The 24624-nt window shown below is 46.4% G+C and overlaps 2 protein-coding genes across 2 annotated transcripts in view; one reads left to right on the top strand and one right to left on the bottom strand.

Annotated features, from left to right (window-relative positions):
- Nucleotides 1–120: 120 nt before the first annotated feature.
- On the top strand, nt 121–5678 carry DRD5 (dopamine receptor D5). Its single transcript, XM_049709443.1, is given in 2 exon segments — nt 121–1709; nt 1711–5678. Coding segments are annotated over 2 exon segments (1416 nt in total). The 5' UTR covers nt 121–458; the 3' UTR covers nt 1876–5678.
- A 12428-nt stretch (nt 5679–18106) lies between these two features.
- Nucleotides 18107–24624, bottom strand: part of SLC2A9 (solute carrier family 2 member 9) — a 183907-nt gene continuing 177389 nt past the window's right edge. Inside the window, 2 exon segments of the mRNA XM_049709448.1 lie at nt 18107–20014; nt 20016–20179. Of these exon segments, the coding sequence (XP_049565405.1) occupies nt 19876–20014; nt 20016–20179 (303 nt within the window). The 3' untranslated portion in view covers nt 18107–19875.

The following is a 24624-nucleotide window of genomic DNA, read 5'->3' as shown; positions in this document are numbered from 1 at the left end:
GAGTGCGGTGGCGGGGGGCGGGTGCGGGAGCGCGGGCCCCGGGAGCAGCGAGGAACGGAGGAGGCCGCGCAGCAGCGCTAGCCCGGCGCCGGCCGCTCCCGGCCCCCGCCCCCTCGGTGGTGGCTCGCTCTTCGCTTATCCGGCTCCGAAGCAGACCCAGCCGCCGTCGCCGGCTGGCGCACTGCCGGCTCCCGGTAACAGCCCCTCCGGCACCGGCCGCTTCCCGGCACTGGAGCGGCGCAACGCGGCCACAGACCCGGTGGCGGTCGAGGAGGCAAGAGGGGTGCCGGCGCGCCCCAGGGCCCCGGCGCAGCGCACGGTGAGCGCCCCCCGAGACTCGGGGATCCCTTAGCCGCGGGTCCCGGGGTACCATACCCCGGGTACCCGATGGGGCCGCCCGATGAACGCAGGGCAGAAGTTGGGACCGCGCGCAGCCAGCCTGTGCCGCCGAACTCGATATGCTGCCGCCTGGGCGAAACGGCACCGCCTACCGGGCGCGGTCCCGGCAGCAGCAGCTGGCGCAGGGGGGCGCCGTGGGGGCCTCGGAGGGGGCGACGCTGCTGGGGCCAGCGCAAGTGGTCACGGCCTGCCTCCTGACCCTGCTCATCGTCTGGACCCTGCTGGGCAATGTGCTGGTGTGCGCATCCATCGTGCGCAGTCGCCACCTGAGCGCCAGGATGACCTACGTCTTCATTGTGTCTCTGGCTGTGTCTGACCTCTTCGTGGCGCTGCTGGTCATGCCCTGGAAGGCGGTCGCCGAGGTGGCCGGTTACTGGCCTTTTGGGGCCTTCTGCGACATCTGGGTGGCCTTCGACATCACGTGCTCCACCGCCTCCATCCTGAACCTGTGCATCATCAGCGTGGACCGCTACTGGGCCATCTCCAGGCCCTTCTGCTACAAGTGCAAGATGACGCAGCGTGTGGCCTTGGTCATGGTCGGCCTGGCGTGGGCCTTGTCCATCCTCATCTCCTTCATCCCAGTCCAGCTCCACTGGCACAGGGACAAGATGGGCTCCTGGGGTGGGGTGGACCCACCATCTAACCTGGTCAACGGGACGCCCTGGGAGGAAGCCGGGGAGCCAGACTTGAGGGCGGAAAACTGTGACTCCAGCCTGAACCGAACTTACGCAGTCTCCTCCTCACTCATCAGCTTCTACATCCCGGTGGCCATCATGATCGTGACCTACACGCGCATCTACCGCATCGCCCAGGTGCAAATCCGCAGGATTACCTCCCTGGAGAGGGCCGCGGAGCACGCGCAGAGCTGCCGGAGCCGTGTGCCCGACACCGGCCTGCGGGCATCTATCAAGAAGGAGACCAAGGTCCTCAAGACCCTATCGGTGATCATGGGGGTCTTCGTGTGCTGCTGGCTGCCCTTCTTCATCCTTAACTGCATGGTCCCTTTCTGCAGCGGACACCCCGAGGGCTTCCCCTGCGTCAGCGGGACCACCTTCGAAGTCTTCATCTGGTTTGGCTGGGCCAACTCCTCCCTCAACCCCATCATCTACGCCTTCAACGCTGACTTCCGGAAGGTGTTTGCCCAGCTGCTGGGGTGCAGCCACCTCTGCTCCCGCACTCAGGTGGAGACAGTGAACATCAGCAATGAGCTCATCTCCTGCAACCAGGACACCGCCTTCCACAAGGAGATCGCAGCTGCCTACATCGATATGATCCCCAACGCGGTGACCCCGGGTGACGTGGAGGTGGACAAAGGAGGAAGAGGAGAGCCCTTTCAGTCGCACGTCCCAGATCTCTCAGACGTCCCCAGATGGTGACCCTGCTGCCCAGCCTGTCTGGGAGCTGGACTGTGAGGGGGAGATTTCATTAGGCAAAATAACGCCTTTCACCCCAAACGGATTCCATTTAACTGCCTAAGAACTGCTCTTTGTGGATCTATATAACCGCGTAGACATTAGCCAGCATGCAGAATACACACTGGACACACACATACATCTCCACTGCTGCTCAGTTTATCATGCCTTCTGTGTCAGTGTAGTAGTCCATGTGCTTAGAAACCTCACCAGACTGATTTGTTGAGGAAAGATTCGACAGAAGCAGTTGGAAAAAACTCAGTCAAATATACCCTAGCCTAGCAGAGATGGAACAACGGTTCTGTTAGAGAAGATAAGGTGGTGATTGATTCTAAAAAAAAAAAAAAAAAAAAGTGGTATTTTTCTTTAAAAAATATACTCTCCCCTCCCCTTTTAAATGAATAGATTGTTCAGTGACTTATTTGTGTTTGGGCTGATTTTTAAGCAATAAGGTTCAATGTGTGTGTAGCGCTGATGGAAGTGTGTGTGGCTTTCCTGTATCTTGCTTCCTGTGGCCTGTGTTTCTGCAGTTTCTCCTTGTTGTGTGTCTTTGCTACAGCTGAGGAATTCTTCCTGATTTGTTCTGGTGTCGAATAGACACAAATTATGTGTTCTATGGGGTGATTATCGTTGCTTTGCCAGATTGGTTTTCAGGATGGCTCCTAGAGAAGCCATGAGAGCATCCTTAAAAGCAGGAAAGATTTTGGCTGGGTCTGGAAGCACCCATTTATTTTCTTTACAGTCAGTTTGGCCTTAAAGGTACACACAGGGGCAAGAGAACTTGAAGAGTTTCTGATATCTCAGAATCTTAAAAAATTAGATACACACATCTTGAGTCTGTGCTGAAAGCTGGCTTCATGCCACAACATCAAATATGGACTTCTCAAGCCTGGAATTCCATTTTTTTTCTCATTTGGAATCTTCTTTTTCTAATTACATAACATAAAACAATTCTCCTGGTTCCTAGACAGATGCTATCAGTTCATTGAACAGATCATATAGAATAATCACCTGGTCCTTCTCAACCTCATATCTATAATGTTTTAAAGTTACATGGCTTTTGATCTACCGTGTTTTCTGAAGGGCTTTGAAATGTGTGAGTTGATATGCTTTCAAAAAACAAAACCAGTTTTTAAATAGGCATTTTCATTTGTAGACAATAGGAAGTGAGGGAATGCATTTTAACTAAAATGTAGGAGCCAGAGATGATATTTGAATGAACTTGAAATTGGAAAATTGACGAAAAAGCCCAATGAATTCCAGTCTTTTTGTTTTTCTTCTGTGCAGTCTGCGCAGCAAAGGGGAGCATTTAGTTCCAGAGCCACTCCAGACCAGAGCATATTATTACCATTAGATCTAAATGTGAGCGTTGTTAATGGAAGCTAATGAAATGTGAACATGTAATTTCGTACAGGTCCCTACTTTGAAGCAGGCTTCTCAAGGATGGTTCAATCAGTTTTGGTCTCTTTAGGGAGAATTTTATTGTCAGTCTCCTGAACAACCAGGTCTTACTCACTGCAAAATGTGCAGTGCCTGGTACATAATGCTTAATAAACTGCTGCTGAATGCATAACTGACTTTCTGGTATGGTGAGATTGAAAGCAAATCCTATTTGATACATTAGTTTTCATATATGATTTAGTCAGATTGATATGGGAATCTGAAGTCTAGTGTTCCATTTTTACCTCTTGTGAGCTGATTGCTACGTGGACCATTAGGGAAACATCAGGGGCAGTGAAAAGCGCCCTACTCTGAGATTCGGGAGATAGCTGTGTGACCTCGAATGAGTCAACTCACCTCTCTGGGTCTCAGTTTCTGTCTGCCTCTGTAAATTGAAAGATTTATACTAGAGCACAGTTTTCCAAATCATGTTTCATGATGCAAATATTAGGGGATAGGGTCTAAGGTGAAATAAATTCAGCAAACCGAGGTACAATATCTGTTTTCTACAGGGCTTCTTAGAACTTTTCCTGTGCATCGTGACTCACCAAGCAGGAGAGAATTCTGCATTGTTCTCCAATGTCTTTGACCTTGTGAATACCTGTTTGGTACAATTCCTTATTACTCTCTCTTTGGATATCACAGTTTCAGGGAACATAGTTTCAGAAACTCTAACTGACCTGAAAAATCTCTAAAATGCAACTCTTCTATTCTAAAAGACAGGTTGTTACAAGAAAATTTTTTTGGTGGCAAACGTTGTTCTCGGCCCCAGTTCAGATAATTTCTGTGTTAGGAAACATGGGTTATGTGAGGATTTGGGGAATGCCTTCTGCACAATAGCACTCATCATTCATTACAATTATTTATACCTACTACGTGCTAGGCACTCTTCTACGAATATAGTTGCCAATTAATTACTCTGAGGTCTGGGAACTTATATTTCAGTGGGAGAGAGACAGCAAACCAACACTATGATACTGTACTGTACTGCAGTGTATTATGCTGTCCAGACTCTGAAATGTCATGTCACGCAGTGATACTGACGTGACGCAAAATAAAACAGAGTGAGTGGAGTGATGTGGCTGCCATTTGATTTAGGGAAGTCAAGCAAGAGGCATGAAGAAGAGAGACGCAGATGGAGAAGGAAGGCTCAGGGCGACACCAGTGTCCAGGGGGAGGAGTGCTCTGGGCAGAGGGAGTGGCCAGTGCAGAGGCCTGGACACGGGACTGTGTGGGGGCACGCTGGGAGAGAGAAGGGTGGCCGGTGTGGGTGCAGGGCTGTGGAGGGTTAATGCTAACAGCAAAGGCAGGCACTGTAGAGACTCATTCTGTGCCCGGGCTGTGCAGGTACGGATTCATTTAATCCTTGCAACCCTGCAAGGCAGGCACTTTTGTTACCCCCATTTTACAGATGGGGGAGTGAAGGCATTGGGAAGCTAAGTAACTAGCCCTGGGTCACATAGCTCGTGAGTGGCCAAGCTGGACTTGAACCGGAGAGTCTGCCCATTGCGTCTTCCTTATCTGCCCTGAGGTGGTGAGAGGGGCTGCTGAGGCAGGCATGGCACTCAGCAAACGCACTGATGCCTGTATCAGAATACTCCTCGTTCATCTGTTCATTAGCTGGTTAACTGATGCATTCCTATATGCTTGGGTAAGCTGATGTTCATTGTGTCCCTGCCCTGGTGCTCCTTTGTGTTTGGAGGGGAGGCAGCAGTGAAAAAAGGAGCCCATATTTTGGCCAGGTACTTTCCTAATCCCTATTTGATCCTTACATTAACCGCACGTACTACTATTTTTCCATTTTACGGATGAGAACACTGAGGCACAGAGAGGTTAAGTTGGTTTTCCAAGGTTAGATGACTAGTAAGTGGTGGAACCAGGGTTTTTACCTAGGCCTGTGGTTCTCAATGGAGACAATTTTCTCTCCCAGGGGACATTTGGCCGTGTCTGGAGACATTTTTTGGTTGCCACAATTGAGTGTGAGGTGCTCCCGCTGAGGCAGGAGATAGATGGGCCCCAGGCTGAGCAGCTGGAGTCGGTCCCCTGTGGACAGATACTCCAAGATGAAGATAATAGCTGGAGCAAGAGGTGCTGAGCCCTGCCCAGATAAGAGATAAAGAGACCACAGATTTCTCATTCTCGAGGCCAAGGAGACCCTCAAGGCTACACATGCACAGAAAGGCTCCTCGGGGGCCAAAATGTGGGGGTGTCATCCCATAGTAGGTGATGTCAACTTAACCATAGGCCTCTTCGCTAGAATCCATCTTGGCTAAGAGATGCGCGTGCACATGGGGAGGACCCTGAGTTATACCAAATACGGACTCAGAGCCAGGCAAAGCAAGATGACCAGGCAGAGGAAACCTGGAAGAAATGCCCCATAGAAGTGATTCAAACTACCACAAGGGTGAGACACTGAGCCTGTGTGTCTACTCACGTGTATCCTTTTTCCTCCTAACAAACACTTTACTTGTTTCACTGCTTTCTGTCTCTTTGTGGAAATTCATTTCTACAGAGCCGACAGGCCGGGGCCTTGTCACTGGCCACTGGTCTAGTGGCTAGCATTCAGCGTTCTTGCTGCCGCAGCCTGACTTCAATTTCTGGCCGGGAACTGAAATCATGTTTCAAGCCACTGCAGGCAGAGGCCACCTGAGATCACTGCCATCTAACGGCTGAGGCCAGGGATGCCGCTAAACTTCCTACTGTGCGCAGGACAGCCTCCCACCACAAAGAATTATTTGGCCCTGAGAGGCCCTAACTCCACATCCCAGCTGCCTGTCGCCAAGCCACACTACCTAGGCTTTGAAGCGCCACAGCCCTGAGTTCAGCTTTTAGCTTCCCCTTTCTTAATTGTCTGAATTTGAGCACCTCTCCTAGCTTCAGTTTCTTTGCCTGAGAAATGGGTAACTTAACCCCAGCGTTCTGGGTGAGGATTAAATGAGTTCGTGTAACACTGAGATTATTTTCGTGTCGTTCTTTTTCCTTTCCTTTTCTCCTTTTTTTTTTTTTCGGTACGCGGGCCTCTCACTGTTGTGGCCTCTCCCGTTGCGGAGCACGGGCTCCGGACGCGCAGGCTCAGTGGCCGTGGCTCACGGGCCCAGCTGCTCCGCGGCATGTGGGATCTTCCCGGACCGGGGCACGAATCCGTGTCCCCTGCATCGGCAGGCGGACTCTCAACCACTGCGCCACCAGGGAAGCCCCCTTTTCTCCTTTTTAAAAGAACTCTGCAGTTTGATAAATTTTAAGAAGACTTTGAGGTTCCTAGCTTAGGTAGAACTACATCGTCCTGAAAGCCAACAGCGACGAGAGCTGAGACTCCTCTGGTCTTGTACCCACAAGGCTTGGTCTCCTTCTCAGCCTAGACCAGTGTTGGGCACGAAGTAGGTGTTCAATAAATGTCGATGTCTCTCCCGACCTCGGTCTCCTACACACACACACACACACACACACATGCCAGGCTCAGGTGATGCCACTGAGTAACTAGGTGTTTACACAGCGAGTCCAGGGGTGGTGTTTTCTGTCGGGGGTGGTGGCAGTCCTCACACTTAGGACTGATCAAGGGCCTGCAGGGCTGAAAGCCCCACAAGAAGTGTTTTCATCATGCAACACACTTGAATGCTCTTTGTAACTAGCAAAGTGCCTTCAGAGGTTTACCTTGACAATACCCCCGTGAGGTCCTTCCAGCCTGCCCATTAAAGAGATGAGGCATTTGAACTGGGGAGGGGTCCAGAGACTCGCCCACGATCACCCAGCCAGAGGGACCCACGCGGAATTTGAAGGTGGCCTTAATTCCTGCGCTCTCTCCACCCACTGCACGGAAGGAGCATGTGACCACAGGCGAGCAGTGAGCACTTCCTTAAACTTTGCACCTCACTCTCCTTACCCTATTCCTGTCTCTGGGTAATGGCAGGAATGCTCTGTCCCCCACTTTGGGGAAGTTTCATGGCCTGGTTGGTGAGACAGGACATGGCAACCTATGGAATAGCAGGGGCACCTCGGGCATTGCCCTCTCTAGGGGGTCTCCCACATGGTCTGTCTAGCATGACGAACAATGCCAAAACTTGGCAGTTTGAAGCAATGATAATTTATTTCTGGTGATTCTGTGAATTGGTTGGGTGGTTCTTCTGCTATTTTTTCTTGGACTCACTCATACAGCTACATTCAGCTGGAGGGTCACCGGATCCGGGCTTAGCTGGAACAGTGGATACAGCTGGGCCTCTCCCTTTATATGGCCTTTCATCCTCAAGGAGGCTGGATTGGGCTTCCACACATGATGTTATTAGCACTCTAAGAGGGAGAGAGCTGGAGCAAAAGTGCTCATCAAGCTTCTGCTCATATGACATTTTCTGATGTCTCAGTGGACAAAGAAAGTTGCGTGGCCAAGTCCAGACTCAAAGCAGTAGGGGATTACACAAGGGGATTACATAATCATGCACACCAGGAAACATGATTCATCGGAGCTGTTAATGCTACAATCTACCACAGATCAGTATGTGTCAGGCAGTCAGAGCAGAAGGGATGAATATACATGTATGGTACACGCAGGGAGGGATGCATGTCAGAGTCATGGTCCCAGCCATGTCTCCTGGAGACAAGGGGCCAGGGCCACATTTCTGAGATCCTGTGGTGCAGTGACAGGAGAACTAAACTTGGCTGGGCTTGGAGCTGGAAGAACAGGGTTTGGATGAAATGAAATGAATCCATTAAAATTTACTACACAAGTTACCACCAGCATCATAAGCAATAATGTGAAAGTATTTTGCAAACTTGTAAAGAAGAGAAATTAGTATTCTTAGGCAGAAAACCCAGGTCAGCACCACAGACAGCTCCAAGACTACACAGAAGCTGCAGTAACTACACAACATGAATATAAATTCATGCTCCCTTAACCCGGAGGCACCTGTGCCCTAGAGAAACACCTTGCTGAGTGTCTAAATGATTAGATTTGCTTCATATATTCTCATTTGCCTTGGGCTATTTCCTGTCATGACCCGTATGAATTGAGTTTAGGTTTAGTCATGAGGAAGAGAAACCCCAAGTAAGAGTAGCTTAAACAAGAAAGAAGTTTTGACTCTCACCAGCAAAGGTTATTGCTAGACAGTTCAGGGCTGTTATAGCAGCTCTGATCCATGAAGTCCAGACCTGGGATTCTTACTGCTCACTGCCCTTTATCCTTCGGGTGTGACCTTCAACATCATGGTCTAGGTGGGTGGCCGGTGCTCCTGTCACTACATTTACACTCTTTCATTTGCTCCTCCCTCCAATAAACACAACTTTTCTGGGGTCTACTATGTAACAGAAATAGACAGAAGGGTTACATGTGCTACATTAAAAATCAGGAATCTTGAAATTCTGAGAAGAGGAAGAGAGAAGTTCTTCAAAACATCTGCGAGGGGCTTCCCTGGTGGCGCAGTGGTTGAGAGTCCTCCTGCCGATGCAGGGGACACGGATTCGTACCCCGGTCCGGGAAGATCCCACATGCCGCGGAGCGGCTGGGCCCGTAAGCCATGGCAGCTGGGCCTGCGCGTCCGGAGCCTGTGCTCTGCAGCGGGAGAGGCCACAACAGTGAGAGGCCCGCATACCGCAAAAAAACCAAAAAACAAAAACCAAAAAACATCTGCGAGGAGAAGTAGCCAAGACATATAATCTAACTAATGGTCAGTCTGGGTTAGGGATGGTGTTTGAACCATGTAAAATAAGTCCAGTAATATTTACTTCAAGAAGAAAGATGAATATAAATCCTTTATCATATTTTCTCCTTAGATCCCAATGAATTGTCTTGTGCTCTGCTTACTCATATCTCAGTGTGGAGACAGCTGCTCTGGGCTAACTGTATTAGTTTCCTCTTGCTGCTGTAACAAATCACTGCAAACTTAGTGCCCTAGCACAACACATATTTATTGTCTTATAGTTCTGGAGGTCAGAAATGATAAAATCAGTATGTTGGCAAGGCTGAACTCCTTTTGGAGTCTGTAGGGGTGAATCATTTTTCTTTCCTTTTCTAGCGTCTAGAGGTACCTGCATTCCTTGGCTCAGGAGTCCTTCCTCCATCTTCAAGGCCACCAGTGTAGCATCTTCAAATCTCTCTCCCCTCCCCTCTCTTTCTATGTCTTCCTCTATCTCTCTTTCTCCACTCTCTGCTTCCTTCTCTGACTCTGACCCTCCTGCCTCCTCTTATATGGACCATTGTGATCACATTGGATTTGCCTAATTCCCCCATCTCAAGATCTGTAACTTATTCACATCAGCAAAGTCTTTTTTTTTTTTTTGTGGTACGCGGGCCTCTCACTGTTGTGGCCTCTCCCGTTGCAGAGCACAGGCTCCAGACACACAGGCTCAGCGGCCATGGCTCACGGGCACAGCCGCTCCGCGGCATGTGGGATCTTCCCGGACCGGGGCATGAACCCGTGTCCCCTGCATCGGCAGGCGGACTCTCAACCACTGCGCCACCAGGGAAGCCCAGCAAAGTCTCTTTTGCCATGCAAGGTAACATATTCACAGGTTCTGGGGATTAGGCCCTGGATATCTTTGGGGGCTATTTTTCTGTCTACTACACTACCCATTCATTCATTTATTCGTTCAACCAATATTTATTGTGCACCTGCTATGTGCCAGATGCTATGCTATCTGGCTACAGTGTAGAGTCAAACAGACATGGCCCCCTCTCTCTTGGAGCAGTTCTTCATTTTTCTAGATAAGCACCAGTTGATAATGCCCAGAGCAGGTGAACATATGCAATAACATAAGAGGAATGTTTCATGTGTTTAAAACACACACAGACACATTCACGCACTTACATAATCCCTTCAAGTACACGTACCCTTGTGACTATAAATGTTTAGGATGGAACGCCCACCCTGTGACCTGTTTCTAAATGAGTGGACCTTCATTATAAGGAAAACATCCCTAATGCTCTGTGCAAACACCTCTACCTCAGTCTCACTGGAAAATAAAAACTGGGGAGATATTTTTCCACTGAGTCCTGTGTTTCTTGATAATTTCAGCTTCCTAATCTCTCAAGGGCCCATAGGTGACTAGCCAGTGCTGGGAGAGCAGAGTCAATTCCTGCTGAGGGAACCCAAGCCTGGCCAATCACTGACTTTGTCTCACCTTCCTTGCTTGCTGGTGATTGGCTGGTGGATTGACCAATGAATACCTGGCTAGGGATTTTTTTGCAGGGCAGCCTTCCAGGGCTGAATTACTTATAAAGTTTCCCAAACTGCCTGTCCATTTGGAGTTGAGAATTATAGATCCACTTGCCACCTCATTGTCAGAGGCCCAGAACCTTGAGTTCCCTTTCCTGTCATCACGCCAAAGATGGAAGCTGTATCTTGAATGACTCTAGCTGTACTGGGAAGTTATCCTCTGTAAGACTTTCATCTCCATCTGGCCCTGTGTATGGTCCAGCCACTATCTTAAACAGGAACTTCTCTGCCCTTTTTACTCACTCTTCCCCCAAGTGAGGAGAACTGGTTTTCTTGGGGAAATGGAGAATCTGACATTCACTGGTTCAACTTTTCTTTTTTTTTTAAAATTAATTAATTAATTTTTGGCTGCATTGGGTTTTTGTTGCTGACGTGGGCTTTCTCTAGTTACAGCAAGCAGGGGCTACTCTTTGTTACCATGCATGGGCTTCTCATTGTGGTGGCTTTTCTTGTTGCGGAGTACAGGCTCTAGGTGCGTGGACTTCAGTAGTTGTGGCACGCAGGCTCAGTAGTTGTGGCTCACGGGCTCTAGAGCGCAGGCTTCAGTAGTTGTGGTGCAAGGGCTTAGTTGTTCTGCAGCATGTGGGATCTTCCAGGGCCAGGACTTGAACATGTGTCCCCCGCATTGGCAGGCAGATTCTTAACCACTGCGCCAACAGGGAAGTCTGGTTCAACTTTTCTGATTGGATTAAATACATGGGTTTAAAGCTGTGAGGATTGCCAAAGGAAAATTGCACCAGATGGAGTTAAGCAGGCAAGGAAAACATTATTCAAGGCTATCGCAATAGCGGTTAAGACTATTGAATAGGGGAGAGAGATTGAGCTCAACTTGAATAAAATGGGGGCAGCTAGGGATTTATAGCCAATGGGCAGGGTGAGGGAGTCAGTGGATGGAAATTACTAAGATGGACTTGGTTAGATAACAAAGGAGCTTGACTGGATATGAAAGATGGGGGAAGAGGACCTTGATTAGATACCAAAGGTTGGGGTATTCTCATTAAACTGGCTTAGCAGGATTCTTGCTAAAACTGGGATCTGCAGGCCAAGGACAAGGTCTAGTCAAGAAGAGTGCTCAGAGGAGACTGACTAAAGTTTGGTCAAGGAGGGGATCTTTATCAGTGTCACTGTTTCCTCTGTATCAGGAATTGACTTGCCACACGACCTACACACGCTCTGTCCCTCCATGCATGAATGCCCTGGTCCCATGAGTAGGTGGGAGAGAGAATGTGTCAGTGTGTGTGGGGTGGGGGTTGGTGAGAAGCTTGGGCTTGGTGCCCACGTTCAGCTCATGAGCTCAGTATTAGGAAACATGCTTTAGATGTTTTCTTTGATCACCATTCTAGAGAGGCTGCTCCTGTTTATAGTTCCCACCAGTGATGTAGGGGAGTTCCAAATGCCCCACATACTTGCCATTACTTGGTATTGCTCATTCTTTCACTCTTTTCCCCCTCGTTGTTCAGATTGAGTAATTTCTATTGATCTGTTTTTAAGTTCACTGATCTTTTCCCCTGTCATCTCCATTCTGCTACTAATGCTCTAAAGTTAATTTTACATTCCAGTTATTGCGTTTTTCAGTTCTATATTTTCAATTTTTAGAAATAGTTTTAATTTCTTTTATGAGAACTATCTTTCCATTGATTTCAAGAGTGTTTTCCCTTATTTCACAGAGCAGGACTATAATAGTTACTTTAAAGGAGCCATAAAATTGGGGTCATTTTACCTAGAGGGATGGGATAGGGAGTGTAGGAGGGAGATACAAGAGGGAGGGGATATGGGGATATATGTATGCATATAGCTGATTCACTTTGTTATACAGCAGAAATTAACACACCATTGTAAAGCAACTATACTCCAAAAAAGATGTAAAACAAAAATCGGGGTCATTTGGGGTTGGCATCTGTTGATTGTTATTTCCCTTGAGTGTTGCTGAGGTTTTCCTAGCTCTTCATATGTCAAGTAATTTTAAATTATATCTTGGGCATTTTGAATATTATACTATGAAGCTCTGTGTCCTATTAAAGCTTTCTGGACAATTTTTTAAAAGCAGGCAATCAATCTAGTTACGTTCAGACCGCAAGTCCTGACCCACATTCTGTGGACAGTATTTCCATTTTCAGTTTAATTTTCAAAGCTTTTGCAGTGCTATCTGGGTCTGCCCTGTGTGTGTACCACCCAGGGGCTGGTCTGGGCCCATGTGGTGGTCTAACTTGTAGTTCACTTCTCAAAGTTTTTTCTACATTGCTTCTGGTCAGTTCCCTGATGTGGTGCTCAGGGGTGAGCCCAGGACTTCATACCTAGATTCAGAGCATCCCTTTCTTCAGCTGGCTCCTCACTGTGATTTCCCCAATAATCTCCAGTTTCCAGTTGTCACTTCTGGTATTTTGGCTAGAAATGCAAGGATATAGCCTCCCCATTGTGTTAAGCTTCACAAATGGGTTTGCACCTGGGGCAAAACATTGATAGAAAAAAAAATAAAGAAAACATAACTGGCATTCCTCCACAATCTTCAGACCACAGAGGCCCATTTTGCCTGTTCCTGTTATCAGAGAGAAGATTACTTTTCTTAGATTTTTGGTGTCTATGTGGCTACCAGTGCTGCCACAATCCTAGGAGTTCAGCTTCACGGCTGATGTCTCAGGGCCAAAAAAAAGGGAGAGATTTTTACACTTTTAAAGGTGACTCTTTCACACCTACTGTATTCTTTTCCCCACGTGGCCAGTTACCACTTCTGTCCCTCTGGCCAGATAGGGAGGATTTCTCTTAGAGCTTTTTCTGCCAGTGCTTATTGGGCAGTTCTGGGAATTGTCTGTTCAGGAGTAGAAGCCAAGAGATATGGGAGGAAAAAATGCAAAATTCTCACTGCCATATTGGTTGTTCTTCAAGTTTTGATTTCCCTTGTCAATTTGCCTGCTATAATTTATTTTGAGAGTTCTTGTATACTTGTATTACGTATTATATCCAGGGCTTTTAGCTATAATCAGTGAAAGGGGTGGAATGTGCTTATTTCACCTTAACCAGAGCCAGAAGCTGGATGAGTTACTTTTCTTTCAGTGAACTTGAAAAGAAAAAATGTCAACCTCCATGGCTTGGAGAAGAGAGAATAGATAAAATAGTAAGACCAGGACCTACTCTCTAAGACCTCAGCAAGAATTAGGACAGGAGGTCTGTTAATTTGAGGAGATTCCTTTAGGGTCCATGAATGGATACAGGGTGCTGTAAATGGTTAGTACCTTTCAGCAAAGCACTAGAGCCTGTGTCTCCGGGCTCATGGAAATGCTCATCTCTCTGACTCACCATTCCCCATTATCTTTCAGTATCTGAAAAACAACTCTGCACATGAAGAGTTCACTGCAGTGGACAGTAGAATACAAGCAAAAGGCCTGAAAATTGAGATGATGCATTTGATTTAATATAAAATGGAAAAAACAGAAGATAGGTAAGAGTTGTAAATTGTGCTTTATGTATTCTGTGATTATAACAGGATAAATAATAGACCAGAAAAGGACAGAGACATATAAAAATTAAAATGACAGTGTTGGGGAGCATGAAACATGAGATTTTGGGTGTCTTATTGTTTTCTTTTTCAAAAAATTTCTTAATGTTGTTCTACTAACTTTTCAACTGTAAAATGTAAAAATGATTCCTGGTCTGTTACCTGGTAGTCTTCTTTCTCATTCCACTTCTATCATTATTTTGAGAAGCCTTTCTGATTCTCATCTCTCACTCCAACCCCAGATAAGGTGGTCCTGTTGCATGTTCCCATATCACTGTGTCCCTCCTCCCCCAAGTGCTGATGACACTTTCCTGTTAACACTTCTATGATTTTCCATCTCCTGTGCAGACATGAGCTAATGCAGGCAAAGGCAGTGTGTTTTCTTGCTCACTGACGTATCCTCAGTGCCTGGTATATGGCAGGTACGTAATAAACACGGAGTGACTAAATACTCAAGTCTAAAAATGAAAGAGAACACCCAAAAGCTAATATTTCTTTTTAAGCCAAATTTGGCTTTTTTTGGGTTTCAGCCACTTTTTGTACCCACATATCATTTTCTCTCCATATTGACAAACACTGTCCAAAATTTCCGGCCGAACCAAAGCTGGATGGTATGGTGCATTGAGTTAGCAATCAACCAAAGGAGAGGCCCAGTGATGAAAGAATATTCTGTAGGAAAGGAAAATCAGAACTCAAGTTTTGGCTAAGGCCTATTTTGTCAAGGATAATCAGAAATACGGAAGGGATTATGGCTGAACGGATTCCAATGGTGTTGATAGGTCCAGGGCTTTTTTCCCCTCTGGCCAAACTCTTTCTACTGTGACATACTAAATTCAAGTACTTTGCATTTGTTTCACTCTGGAGGCAAGTATAGGGAAGCACCCAAACAATAAGGCATACACTATAATGTTAGGCTGCAAGTGTTTCCACCCAAACAATGCTAGCATAGAAGGGTTGGAAGAGCCCTTAAGTATACTGCCAACATCTACTCCTAACAACTTCCTCCCAAATTGACACTTAGATTTCCTCAACTGCCCGCAAGGCAAGTAATCAACCGAAGTTTGCTTGTGACTTTAAGTAATGGTGAACTCACTACCTGTGACAGTTAATTTTGTGTGTCAAAAATTATTGGTCTTGGGGTGCCCAGATATTTGTTTAAACATTGTTTCTGTGAGGGTGTTTCTGGATGAGATTAGCATGTGAATCTGTAGACTGTGATGAAGATTGCCCTCCTCAATGTGGGTGGGCATCATCCAGTCTGTTGAAGGCTTGAATAAAACAAAAGGGCAAAAGAGGGAAGAATTCATTCAACCTGACTGATTGAACTGGGGCATAGGTCTTCTTCTGCCCTCAGACTGGAACTTATGTCATCGATATTCCTGGCTCTCAGTTCTTTGGACTCTGACTGGAATTACACCACTAGCTTTCCTTGGTCTCTAGCTTGCAGATAGCAGATTGTGGGACTTCTCAGCCTCTATAATCATGTGAGCCAATTCCTCTTAATAAATCTCTATATTTATGCTATTGGTTCTCTTCTTCTAGAGAACCCTGATGAATATAGGTTTTGGTACCAGGAGTAGTTCTCAATAAACAGAATTTTAAGGATGAGTTGTTTGAATTGGTTCTGGGGTTTCTGGAATTGGCCCTTGGATCTGATTAGATTTAAAGATGCTAATGACTCTATCTCCAGTAGTAAAGAGAGCACTGGTTGTCCATGCATGATCTGACAACGGAGATATGTCAAATATTTCCATTGGATTCTCCTCATCAACCACTTACAACAAGCAAAGAGTGGGGTGACTGTATATGATTCTTTTGAACATGTTTTGAAAATGATTATAATGAGGTAGGCTGGCATGAAAGAAAAGGATGAGTTTAGGGGTTTGAATTCCCAGCTCAAGCACTATATAAATGACCTAAAAGCTTCTATGTGTGCCCTGAAGGAGACCCTTGTCTCCTGTAGCTGCAGGACTGAGATTGCTGAAAACCAACACAAAATCTCATCCTGTGGCCAGCTGGATTATAATGCACGTTGAACTCCCAGCCTCACAGGATGTCTACTGTTAAAGTGAGGGCACTGACTCTGATCCTGTAAGTTGGGATGAGGACAGGTGGGAAGATCTTGATGAAGCTAGGGACATCAAGCCCCTAAATTCTGATGAGTCTTCTGTGCCGGTGGAAGAGGTCACCCTATCCCCAGCAGAAGTGACCTTCCCACCTCCAGTAGAAGCAGCCTCCCCATCCCCAATGGGTAGTGTCTTCTGCACCCACAGTGGTACTGGCCTTTGCATTTCTGTCCAAGGGGGTTAACCTTGCATTGCCTGGGAAACTGTAACGGCCTCTCACCACCCCTCTTTCTTCTAGACTCAAGTCCCAGCAGGCCCCTAAAGGTGAGGTACAAGTGTGGCCCACTAAGCCATAAGTTCTATTATCCAGTGGAAATGGTGTATATGCGATCAGGCCCTGAAGACACAAGTTACATGAAGAAGTAGCCCAGATGCCCACGGTCCCCACTCTGACTGCGCTGCCTCCTCTCTCCCAGTCTGCACCAGTGGCCCCATGAGGAGTTCCCTACAGTCAGTTGACAGAGGAAGAGAAGAGTCTTCTCTTCCTGGTTTACAGACGGTTCTGCGTGATATGCAGGCAACACCCCAAAGTGGACAGCTGCAGCACGACAACCCCTCTCTGGGACATCGCTGAAGGACAGTGGTGAAGTGAAACCCTACTGCTGGGCAGAATTTGGGCAGTGCACTTGGTTGTTCACTTTACTTGGAAAGAGAAATGGCCAGTCATGTTCTTATGTAGCAATTCATGGGCTGTCGTCAATGGTCTAGCTGCGTGGCCAGGGATTTGGAAGGAACGTGATTGGAAGATCAGTGACGAGCAAATTTGGGGAAGGGGTATGTGGATAGACCTCGCTGAATGGGCAAAAAGTGTGAAGATATTTGTATCCCATGTGAATGATCTTCAAAGGGTGATCTCATCAGAGGAAACCTTTAATAATCAAATGGATAGAATGGCCCATTTGGTGGATTCCGGTCAGTCTCTCTCCCCAGCCACCCTCGTCATCTCCCAGTGGGCTCATCAACAAAGAGGCCATGGTGGCAGGAGCCGAGGTACACACGGGCTCAGCCACATGGACGTCCACTAACCAAGGCTGGCCTGGCTACTGCCAAGGCTGAGTGCCCCACCAGGCAGCAGCAAAGACTGACAGAGTCCCCAATACGGCACCATTCCCCTAGGTGATCAGCCAGCTACCTGGGGTGGGTTGATTACATTGTACCACTTTCATCGTGGAAGGGGCAGTGTTTTGTCCTTACTGCAATAGAAAATTACTCTGGACACAGATTTGTTTACTCTGCACACGGTCTTTCTTATACACTCGTGGAATTATGGAATCTTTTTCCACCATGATGATATCCATATAGAATTACTTCTGATCAAGGAACTCACTTCACAGCAAAAGAAGTACAGCAATGGGCTCATGCTCATGGAATTCACTGGTCTTGCCATGTTCTTACCATCCTGAAGCAGCTGGCTCCATAGGATGCTGGAATGGACTTTTGAAGACTTGTTAACAGTGCCAGCTAGGTGGCAATACCTTGCAGAGCTGGGGCAAAGTTCCCTATAAGGCTGTGTGTGCTCTCAGTGTCCAGTATGGTGCTGTTTCTCCCATAGCACAGATTCACGGGTCCAGGAATTAAGGGGTGGAAATGCGAGTGGTATCACTCACTATTACCCCTAGTGACCCCCTAGCAAATTGTTTGTTTCCTGTTCCTGCAGTCTTACGCTCTGCTGGCTTAGGAGTCTGAGTTCCAGGAGGAGGAATCCTTCCACCAGGATGTACAATAATGATTCCACTGAGACTGTCACCCAGTCACTTTGGGCTCCTCGTGCCTCTGAATCAACAAGCAAACAGTAAAAGGGACATACTGAGCTGTCTAGTGTGATTGATCCAGACCACCAAGGGGAAATTGGATGACTGTTCCATAGTGGAGGTAAGGGAGAGCGTCTGGAAACAGGAGATCCCTTAGGGCATCATTAGTATTACCAAGCCCTGTGATTAAGGGTCATGAAAAACTATAACAACCCAATTGTCACTGGATTAATAATGGCCCAGATCCTTCAGGAAAGAAGGTTTGGGTCACCCTACCAGATAAAGAACCAGGACCAGCTGAGGTGTTTGCTGAAGGCCAAGGGAATACAAAAAGTGGAAGGAGGTAGCGATAATACCAACTATGACCATATGACCAGTTACAGAATGAAGATTGTAATTATCATCAGTATTTCCTCACTTTATGAACAGGTTTGTATTTCTCTCTATAGATCTAACAATATCTTCGTTTTCTTTATCTCCTCACCATGTAACATCAGAGGTATTGACTTTATGTCATAGTCCTGAAGTATTGTTAACTTTACCTCATGGCATTTCAGTTATGAAGAATCAAGGAGAAGAGCAAACATCGCTCAAGGGCTTTACCTCCTCTTCTGGAGAAGGGGTTAGTGAACTTTTGGTTGAACATAGGATAGTTCTAGCATGTTAGGCAGATTTATGACCTCATTATGGTCTTTGTTTGGAGTCTGATTTAAAGAGATGCATATAGGTGCCAAGTTGACAAGCGGTGGACTTGTGATGTTTAATTTTGTGTGTCAACTTGACAGGATCATGGGGTGCCCAGATATTTGGTTAAACATTATTTCTGGGTGTGTCTGCAAGGGTAATTTGGCTGGAATTAGTATTTGAATTGGTAGACTGAGTAAAGCAGATTGCCCTTCCCAATGTGGGTGGGAATCCAATCTACTGAGGGCCTGAATAGAGCTAAAAGGTGGAGAAAGGGAGGATTTGCTCCCAGCCTGATGGCTGAGCTAGGACACTGATCTCCAGCCCTTGGGCTGGAACTTACACCATCAGCACGTCTCTTCTCAGGCCTTCAGACCTGGAGTAGAACTCACACCACTTGTTACCCTGGTTCTCAGGCCTTTGGCTTTCTTGGGTCTCTAGCTTGCATGTGGCAGATTGTGGGACTTCTCAACCTCTGTAACTGTGTGAACCAATTCCTCATAATAAATTACATATATACATATATATATATTTTCCTGTTCTTCCAAATAACCCTGACTAATACATCGTCTTTCAGGTAAATCTCTTCTAAGATTGGCAAACATAAAGCATGTGTGATACTCTCACTCTATACCTGTGGCAGACATCACTAATCAATCACAGTGTTCCTTTTCTCCAAGCTTAGGTTTAACTTCAGAATCATTCTTAACATTGTTTTTTTCAACTGAACGGTGTTAAATTTGCAGTCCCTGCCTCAGCTTCTGGGAAGTTACTTCTTATGTCTGCGTCTCTAGGTCTTCTACATATTGATCCCCTTTATGCCGTCTGTGAGCACATCTGATACTCAGAGGTGAAGATATTTCTGGAGCCCCACGGGACAGCCTTGGAGAGACGGGACCTGGAGGGTGGTGGGTTGGTATCAGCCTCTCCTGAGTCTGAGATCCACAAGGTACAGCTAAAGATTGGAAACAGGCATTTATTAGGAGGTATGAAAACCTTCATCCAGGATCAAAGCCAAGGGTCCTTGGATGCTTCAGGATCCAGGCTGAGGGTGGCTCAAGGCTATTTCTGGCAGAGCTGGGACTGGAAACTCAGTCTGGATCTCTAGTCCATCGAGTCCTCTGTCAGACTAGATTGTTATTCTTTGAGAAACCATTCAAATGCTATTTCCCCAATTTCATTTTGAAACCATGGGGCAAGTCATGAAGAAGGCAGGCCATGGATGTCTACAGAAGAACGCTGGGTCCACTGAAACATAGGGTGATTCTTTCCAGCTGCCAGAAGAGTTTGGGGGATTCATCTGTGAATCAACCCCAAATGGCTGCGATGTTAGGTTAGCAAAGGTTTATTTTTAAATACTTAGTAACGTTAAACTTGCAGGGGGACTCTTCCGTTTCCAAAAATGGTGAGATCATCCATTCAGACAATCCTCTTTTTGACACAATTCTCCAGTGTGGAGGAGGAGTCCGGTTCAGGCCTTCCATTTGTTTTATCATCAGGTACAGCTGTCAATTTTCTTCTCTGGTGGGTAGGCCTTGTTCCTTTTGGCAAATGCCTGGCTGATTTCTGCATGGGTTTTGTTTTCGGTCTCAGGCAGGACAAAATACAAATAGAGAGCACCTGCGAGGCAGATTGCGGCAAAGACCAGGAAACAGTAGGTGTCCAGACTTTTCTGTGGGAAGGCAGAGACAAAAAACATCAGAAAGACAATTGCTAAATTGGCTGTGAAACCATCTCTGTGCTGATTTTTTTTTTTTTTTTTTTTTTTTGCGGTACGCGGGCCTGTCACCGCCGCGGCCTCTCCTGCCGCGGAGCACAGGCTCCAGACGCGCAGGCCCAGCGGCCATGGCTCACAGGCCCAGCCGCTCCGCGGCACGTGGGATCCCCCAGGACTGGGGCACGAACCCGCGTCCCCTGCACCGGCAGGCGGACTCTCAACCACTGCACCACCAGGGAAGCCCTGATTTTTTAAAAATAGTTTCCCATTCATGTATCAATGTTCCTGGATAAAACACTGCAGGTGTGAGGCTGGCTCTATGGGTAAATGTGCCTTATAAATGTCTACATGAGACGTTCTCACGAGACACAAATGAATCAGCTTCAAACCCTGGTAAAGATGAGGAAATGGCAGTCTTTATTTATTTATTTTGAAAACAAGGCATATAAAAATTACTCATCATGAAAGCAAAATGTAATACTTGCTGAATCTTATCCTAAGTTCATATTTACCATTAACCACATTCTTCCTCCCTCCAATATACACATGAGAAAAGTCCAATGTCAAAAGGGAAGTGAAATTCCCCAGTTCATAAAAAAATTCCAGAGCATAGGCTAGGCCAAGATAACACCATTTTTTCTAATATGCAAAAGATTTAACTCACTGCTGCTCTGAGACGTATGGCCTCTTACAAATAAGAGAGACTAGAAAAAAAAGGAAATGTTGAACGCAATCACTTTATGTATCCTAATTATAGCACTGGAATGACCCTGCCCACTGCACTAGACCTTGAGCTTCTCTGTGACTCAGTCACCTCTGTAGCTCCTGTTCCTATCCAGTGCCTGGCTTATAGTAGTTGATCAATAAATGTTTCTTAAATAAAAGGCTTTCTAGATTCCAGCTGTCAGGGCTGTGCCTTTTTCATTTAACAAACGTCTACTGATTCAAAGATAAGGTGACACTGTCTTTGAATGATACTTCACAGCAAGCGATATCTTGATTGTAGTCAATTGCATGCTATTCTTTGATATGACAAACATTTAATTTTGGAATATGACATAGTGTTGAAGAACTTGATCTCTGGATCACATCCTAGATGCACCATGTACTGAACCTGAGGCTCTTTGTGCCTCAGTTTCCACCGTTGTAAAATGAGGATAATAATGGTAGTTATAGGTTGTTGTGAGAATTAAATGAGGCATTGCCCTGTGGAGGTCATAGAGCGGTCCTGGATGGAGTAAAGAGTCCACACCTGGGAGCACTTGCCTGGGAGTGCATGTGCCTTCCTACTTGTCCACAGAGATTCCATGAGTGGAACAGAGAAGGGAGGGGGTGGGCTCTATAGTCAGTTGGGTAGAATTCAAATCCTGGCTCCATCATTTACATGATGTGTCAACACTTAAGATGTGTCATTTAGGATAGAACTTCAATGCACTGATTGAAGTTTCCTCATTTCTAACATGGTGATCTATACCACATGTTCTTTTAAAGATGAAATGAGATATATTCAATATGGCTTTCAACATCTCCACTTGTATGCGGAATGTGCGTCTTGACTTACCAAGTCCCAACGGAGCCTTTAAACCTGTTCCTGCTCTGGTCTTCCTGGCCTCGGTTGATGGCCCCTCCATCCTGTCATTTGCTTAAGCCAACCAAACACTTACCTTTATCTCTCACACCCACATCTGATACATTAGGAAATCATGTCAGCTCTACCTTGACATATATTCTGAATCCGAGCACTTGTTACCACTTCTACTGTTGCCATTTTGGTGCAAGCTATCATCATCTCTGCGTTGGATTGTTAGTACAGCTTCCCAACAGATTTCCCTGCTTCTCCTGTGTCCCGGCTTAAGACTATTCTCAAGAGAGAAGCCACAGTGATTCTGTTGAGCAAAGGACAGAGCGTGTCACTCCTCTGCTCCAAATGCACCATGACATCCCAAGGCAGGTGAGCAAAGCCCAAGTCCCTACCATGGCCTCTAAGCCCAGCACCCACATGGCCCCCTTACTTCTCTGCCCTCCCTCTCCCACTCTCTTTCTCTGCTCCCACTACACTGCCTTTCTGACACTCCTCCAACATCCTCAGGATCTTTGCGCATGCTCTTCCCTTTTCCTGGAATAATCTTCTTCTACATGTCTGCACATCCTGCTTTCCCACTCCCCTTCATCTCGGCTTTCTTTCTCAGAGAAGTTCTCTCTGACCTCTGTTTCTAAGGGCTCCCCCAGCTCTCCACTTATTCTGCTTCATTGTTCTTTAAACCATCCACCGCTACCCAGCAGGATCGTCACCTGTTTATTAACCCTCTCCCCGACCAGGTGGTAAGCTGCCCGAGGACAGGATTTGTTATTTTTCTTGTATTTCCAGAACCTGGGAGACTCCTTGACACATAGTAGGTGCTTCACAAATGTTCACTGAATATGTAAATGTGCTGAGGCTCAGAGAGCTTCCCTGCTTACCCCGGGCCACACGTGGAGCTGCCTGGGACCCCTCTGCCACCTGCAGAGCTGACACCGGTGGAGCAGCCACCTGCTTCACTTCCTTTCCCAAGAGACCCAATGTGCGGCAACAGGATTTTTCTCACCATTTCACAGAATTGAGCCAAGAACCCTGCGGTACTGCAGGCATCCTGGGAAAGGACACTGCCCACCTCAGGACTCTCAGGGGCCAAGTTATTGGAATATATATATCATGCCAGCAGTCATGTGGCAACCTGGCAATCAACTGCAAGCTGTGATTGCACTTAATCTGGGAAGAGAAATGCACTTATTAAGCACCTCCTGGGTACCAGCAATATTATAGACATTATCTCATCCAATTCCCATAGCCCACACTGTGATGATACAGCCACTTTCCTTTTTACAAGAGATGAAATTGAGGATTAGAGAGCTTCTGAAACATGTCCAAAGCCACGTAGGGATCGATGAGAGTCAGGACTTACACCAAAGTGGGCCCGGCTGGGAGCTTACACTCTCTCCATTATTTACCAGGACTCCCTATCTGGGGTGTGTGTGTGTGTGTGTGGGCAGATAAATGTTACTGGGATCCTTCAGTTTTCCCCAATAGCAGTTGCAAAGCAGATCTTCCTAACCTCTTATAGGTGAGAAAGTGAAGATCAGAAAGGGCAAGTGATTTGCCTACAGTTACCCAGCTGGTAAGGGCTATGTCTGGAATTTGAACCCAGGTTGGCCTGATATGGAGGCCATTGTATCACTTCCATACCTGCCTCTCTTGGGCAAATTCATTCACTGCAGTTCATCTGGCAAAGTGCCTGGCACAGAGGATATACATGTCACTTTTTCCCTGTCTCCTCTCTTACTTCAAAACAGTTCAGAAATTCACTTTCTGCCCAACTGCTTCTGAGAAGTTACTCTACCCCTCCGAAGTATGGTTGGTATGGGAGGGTAAGTCCAGTGTCCCCCGAGCGAGATTTTAGGCAGCACGTCTGTTGCAGGAAGGACCTTACCTAAGAAGCAATAGACCTCAACCCCAGATTTGACTCTGTCGAACACTCAACTCATCATGGCACCCTGGGAAGCACCCACGACTGGTGTGGACCTTGTTTTCCCCATTAGTAAAATGGACAAAATCATATTAGAGGTTTTCTGTAAAACACTCACATTCATAAAGCTTAGTTCATAAATTAAAAAAAATAAATCTGGCAACTTTAAAATTAAGAGCATCTGTTCATCAAAAGGTACCATACATAGATGGTTCTTTGGGACACTAGTCCACCATCTTCTTGATCTGCTGGCTTTCCGAATAAAGTCACAATTTCTTGCCCTAACAAAACAAACAAACAAACAAAATAGGGTACCATACAAAGAGTACAAGAGCCACAAATGGAAGTATTGTGATACATAGCAAACAAAGAATTTGTACCCCAAATTTAAAAAAATAACTCTTATGAATCAGTAAGAAAAAGATGACCTAACAGAGAAAATGGCAGAATGTATGAATGAGCGTTTCACAAAAGAGGAAATACAAATGGCAAATAAGCTTGTGAAAAGGTGCTCATTCTCCTTTAGTAATTTGGGATAATAGGAATTAGAGCCATAATTTTATACCATTTCACACTATCGGATTGGCAAAAACGTGAAAAACCTGACAATGACAGTACCAAGTGTTGATGAGCAACACGCATGTTCATACCTGTGGATATACAGCTGAGGCTGTAAATAGCCACGACTACTTTGGAGCATCCCTGGGCCTGACCAAGTCAAGGCGAGCTGTGCGTGTCCTATGACCCAGCAATGACACTCAGAGTGGATCTGTTCTGGAGTGGTGCTGTTTGAATTTAAATTAATTAAAAGTTCAGTTCTTCGGTTGCACTAGCCACGTGCAAGTGTTCAACAGTCGCATGGCTGGTGGCTCCCGCTTTGCATAGCAGACGGCCAAC

Source organism: Orcinus orca, chromosome 4 (genome assembly GCF_937001465.1).
Source record: "Orcinus orca chromosome 4, mOrcOrc1.1, whole genome shotgun sequence".
NCBI classification, from domain to species: domain Eukaryota; kingdom Metazoa; phylum Chordata; class Mammalia; order Artiodactyla; family Delphinidae; genus Orcinus; species Orcinus orca.
Note: the sequence above shows the minus strand (reverse complement) of the source record. Positions and strands in the feature narration are given on the sequence as shown.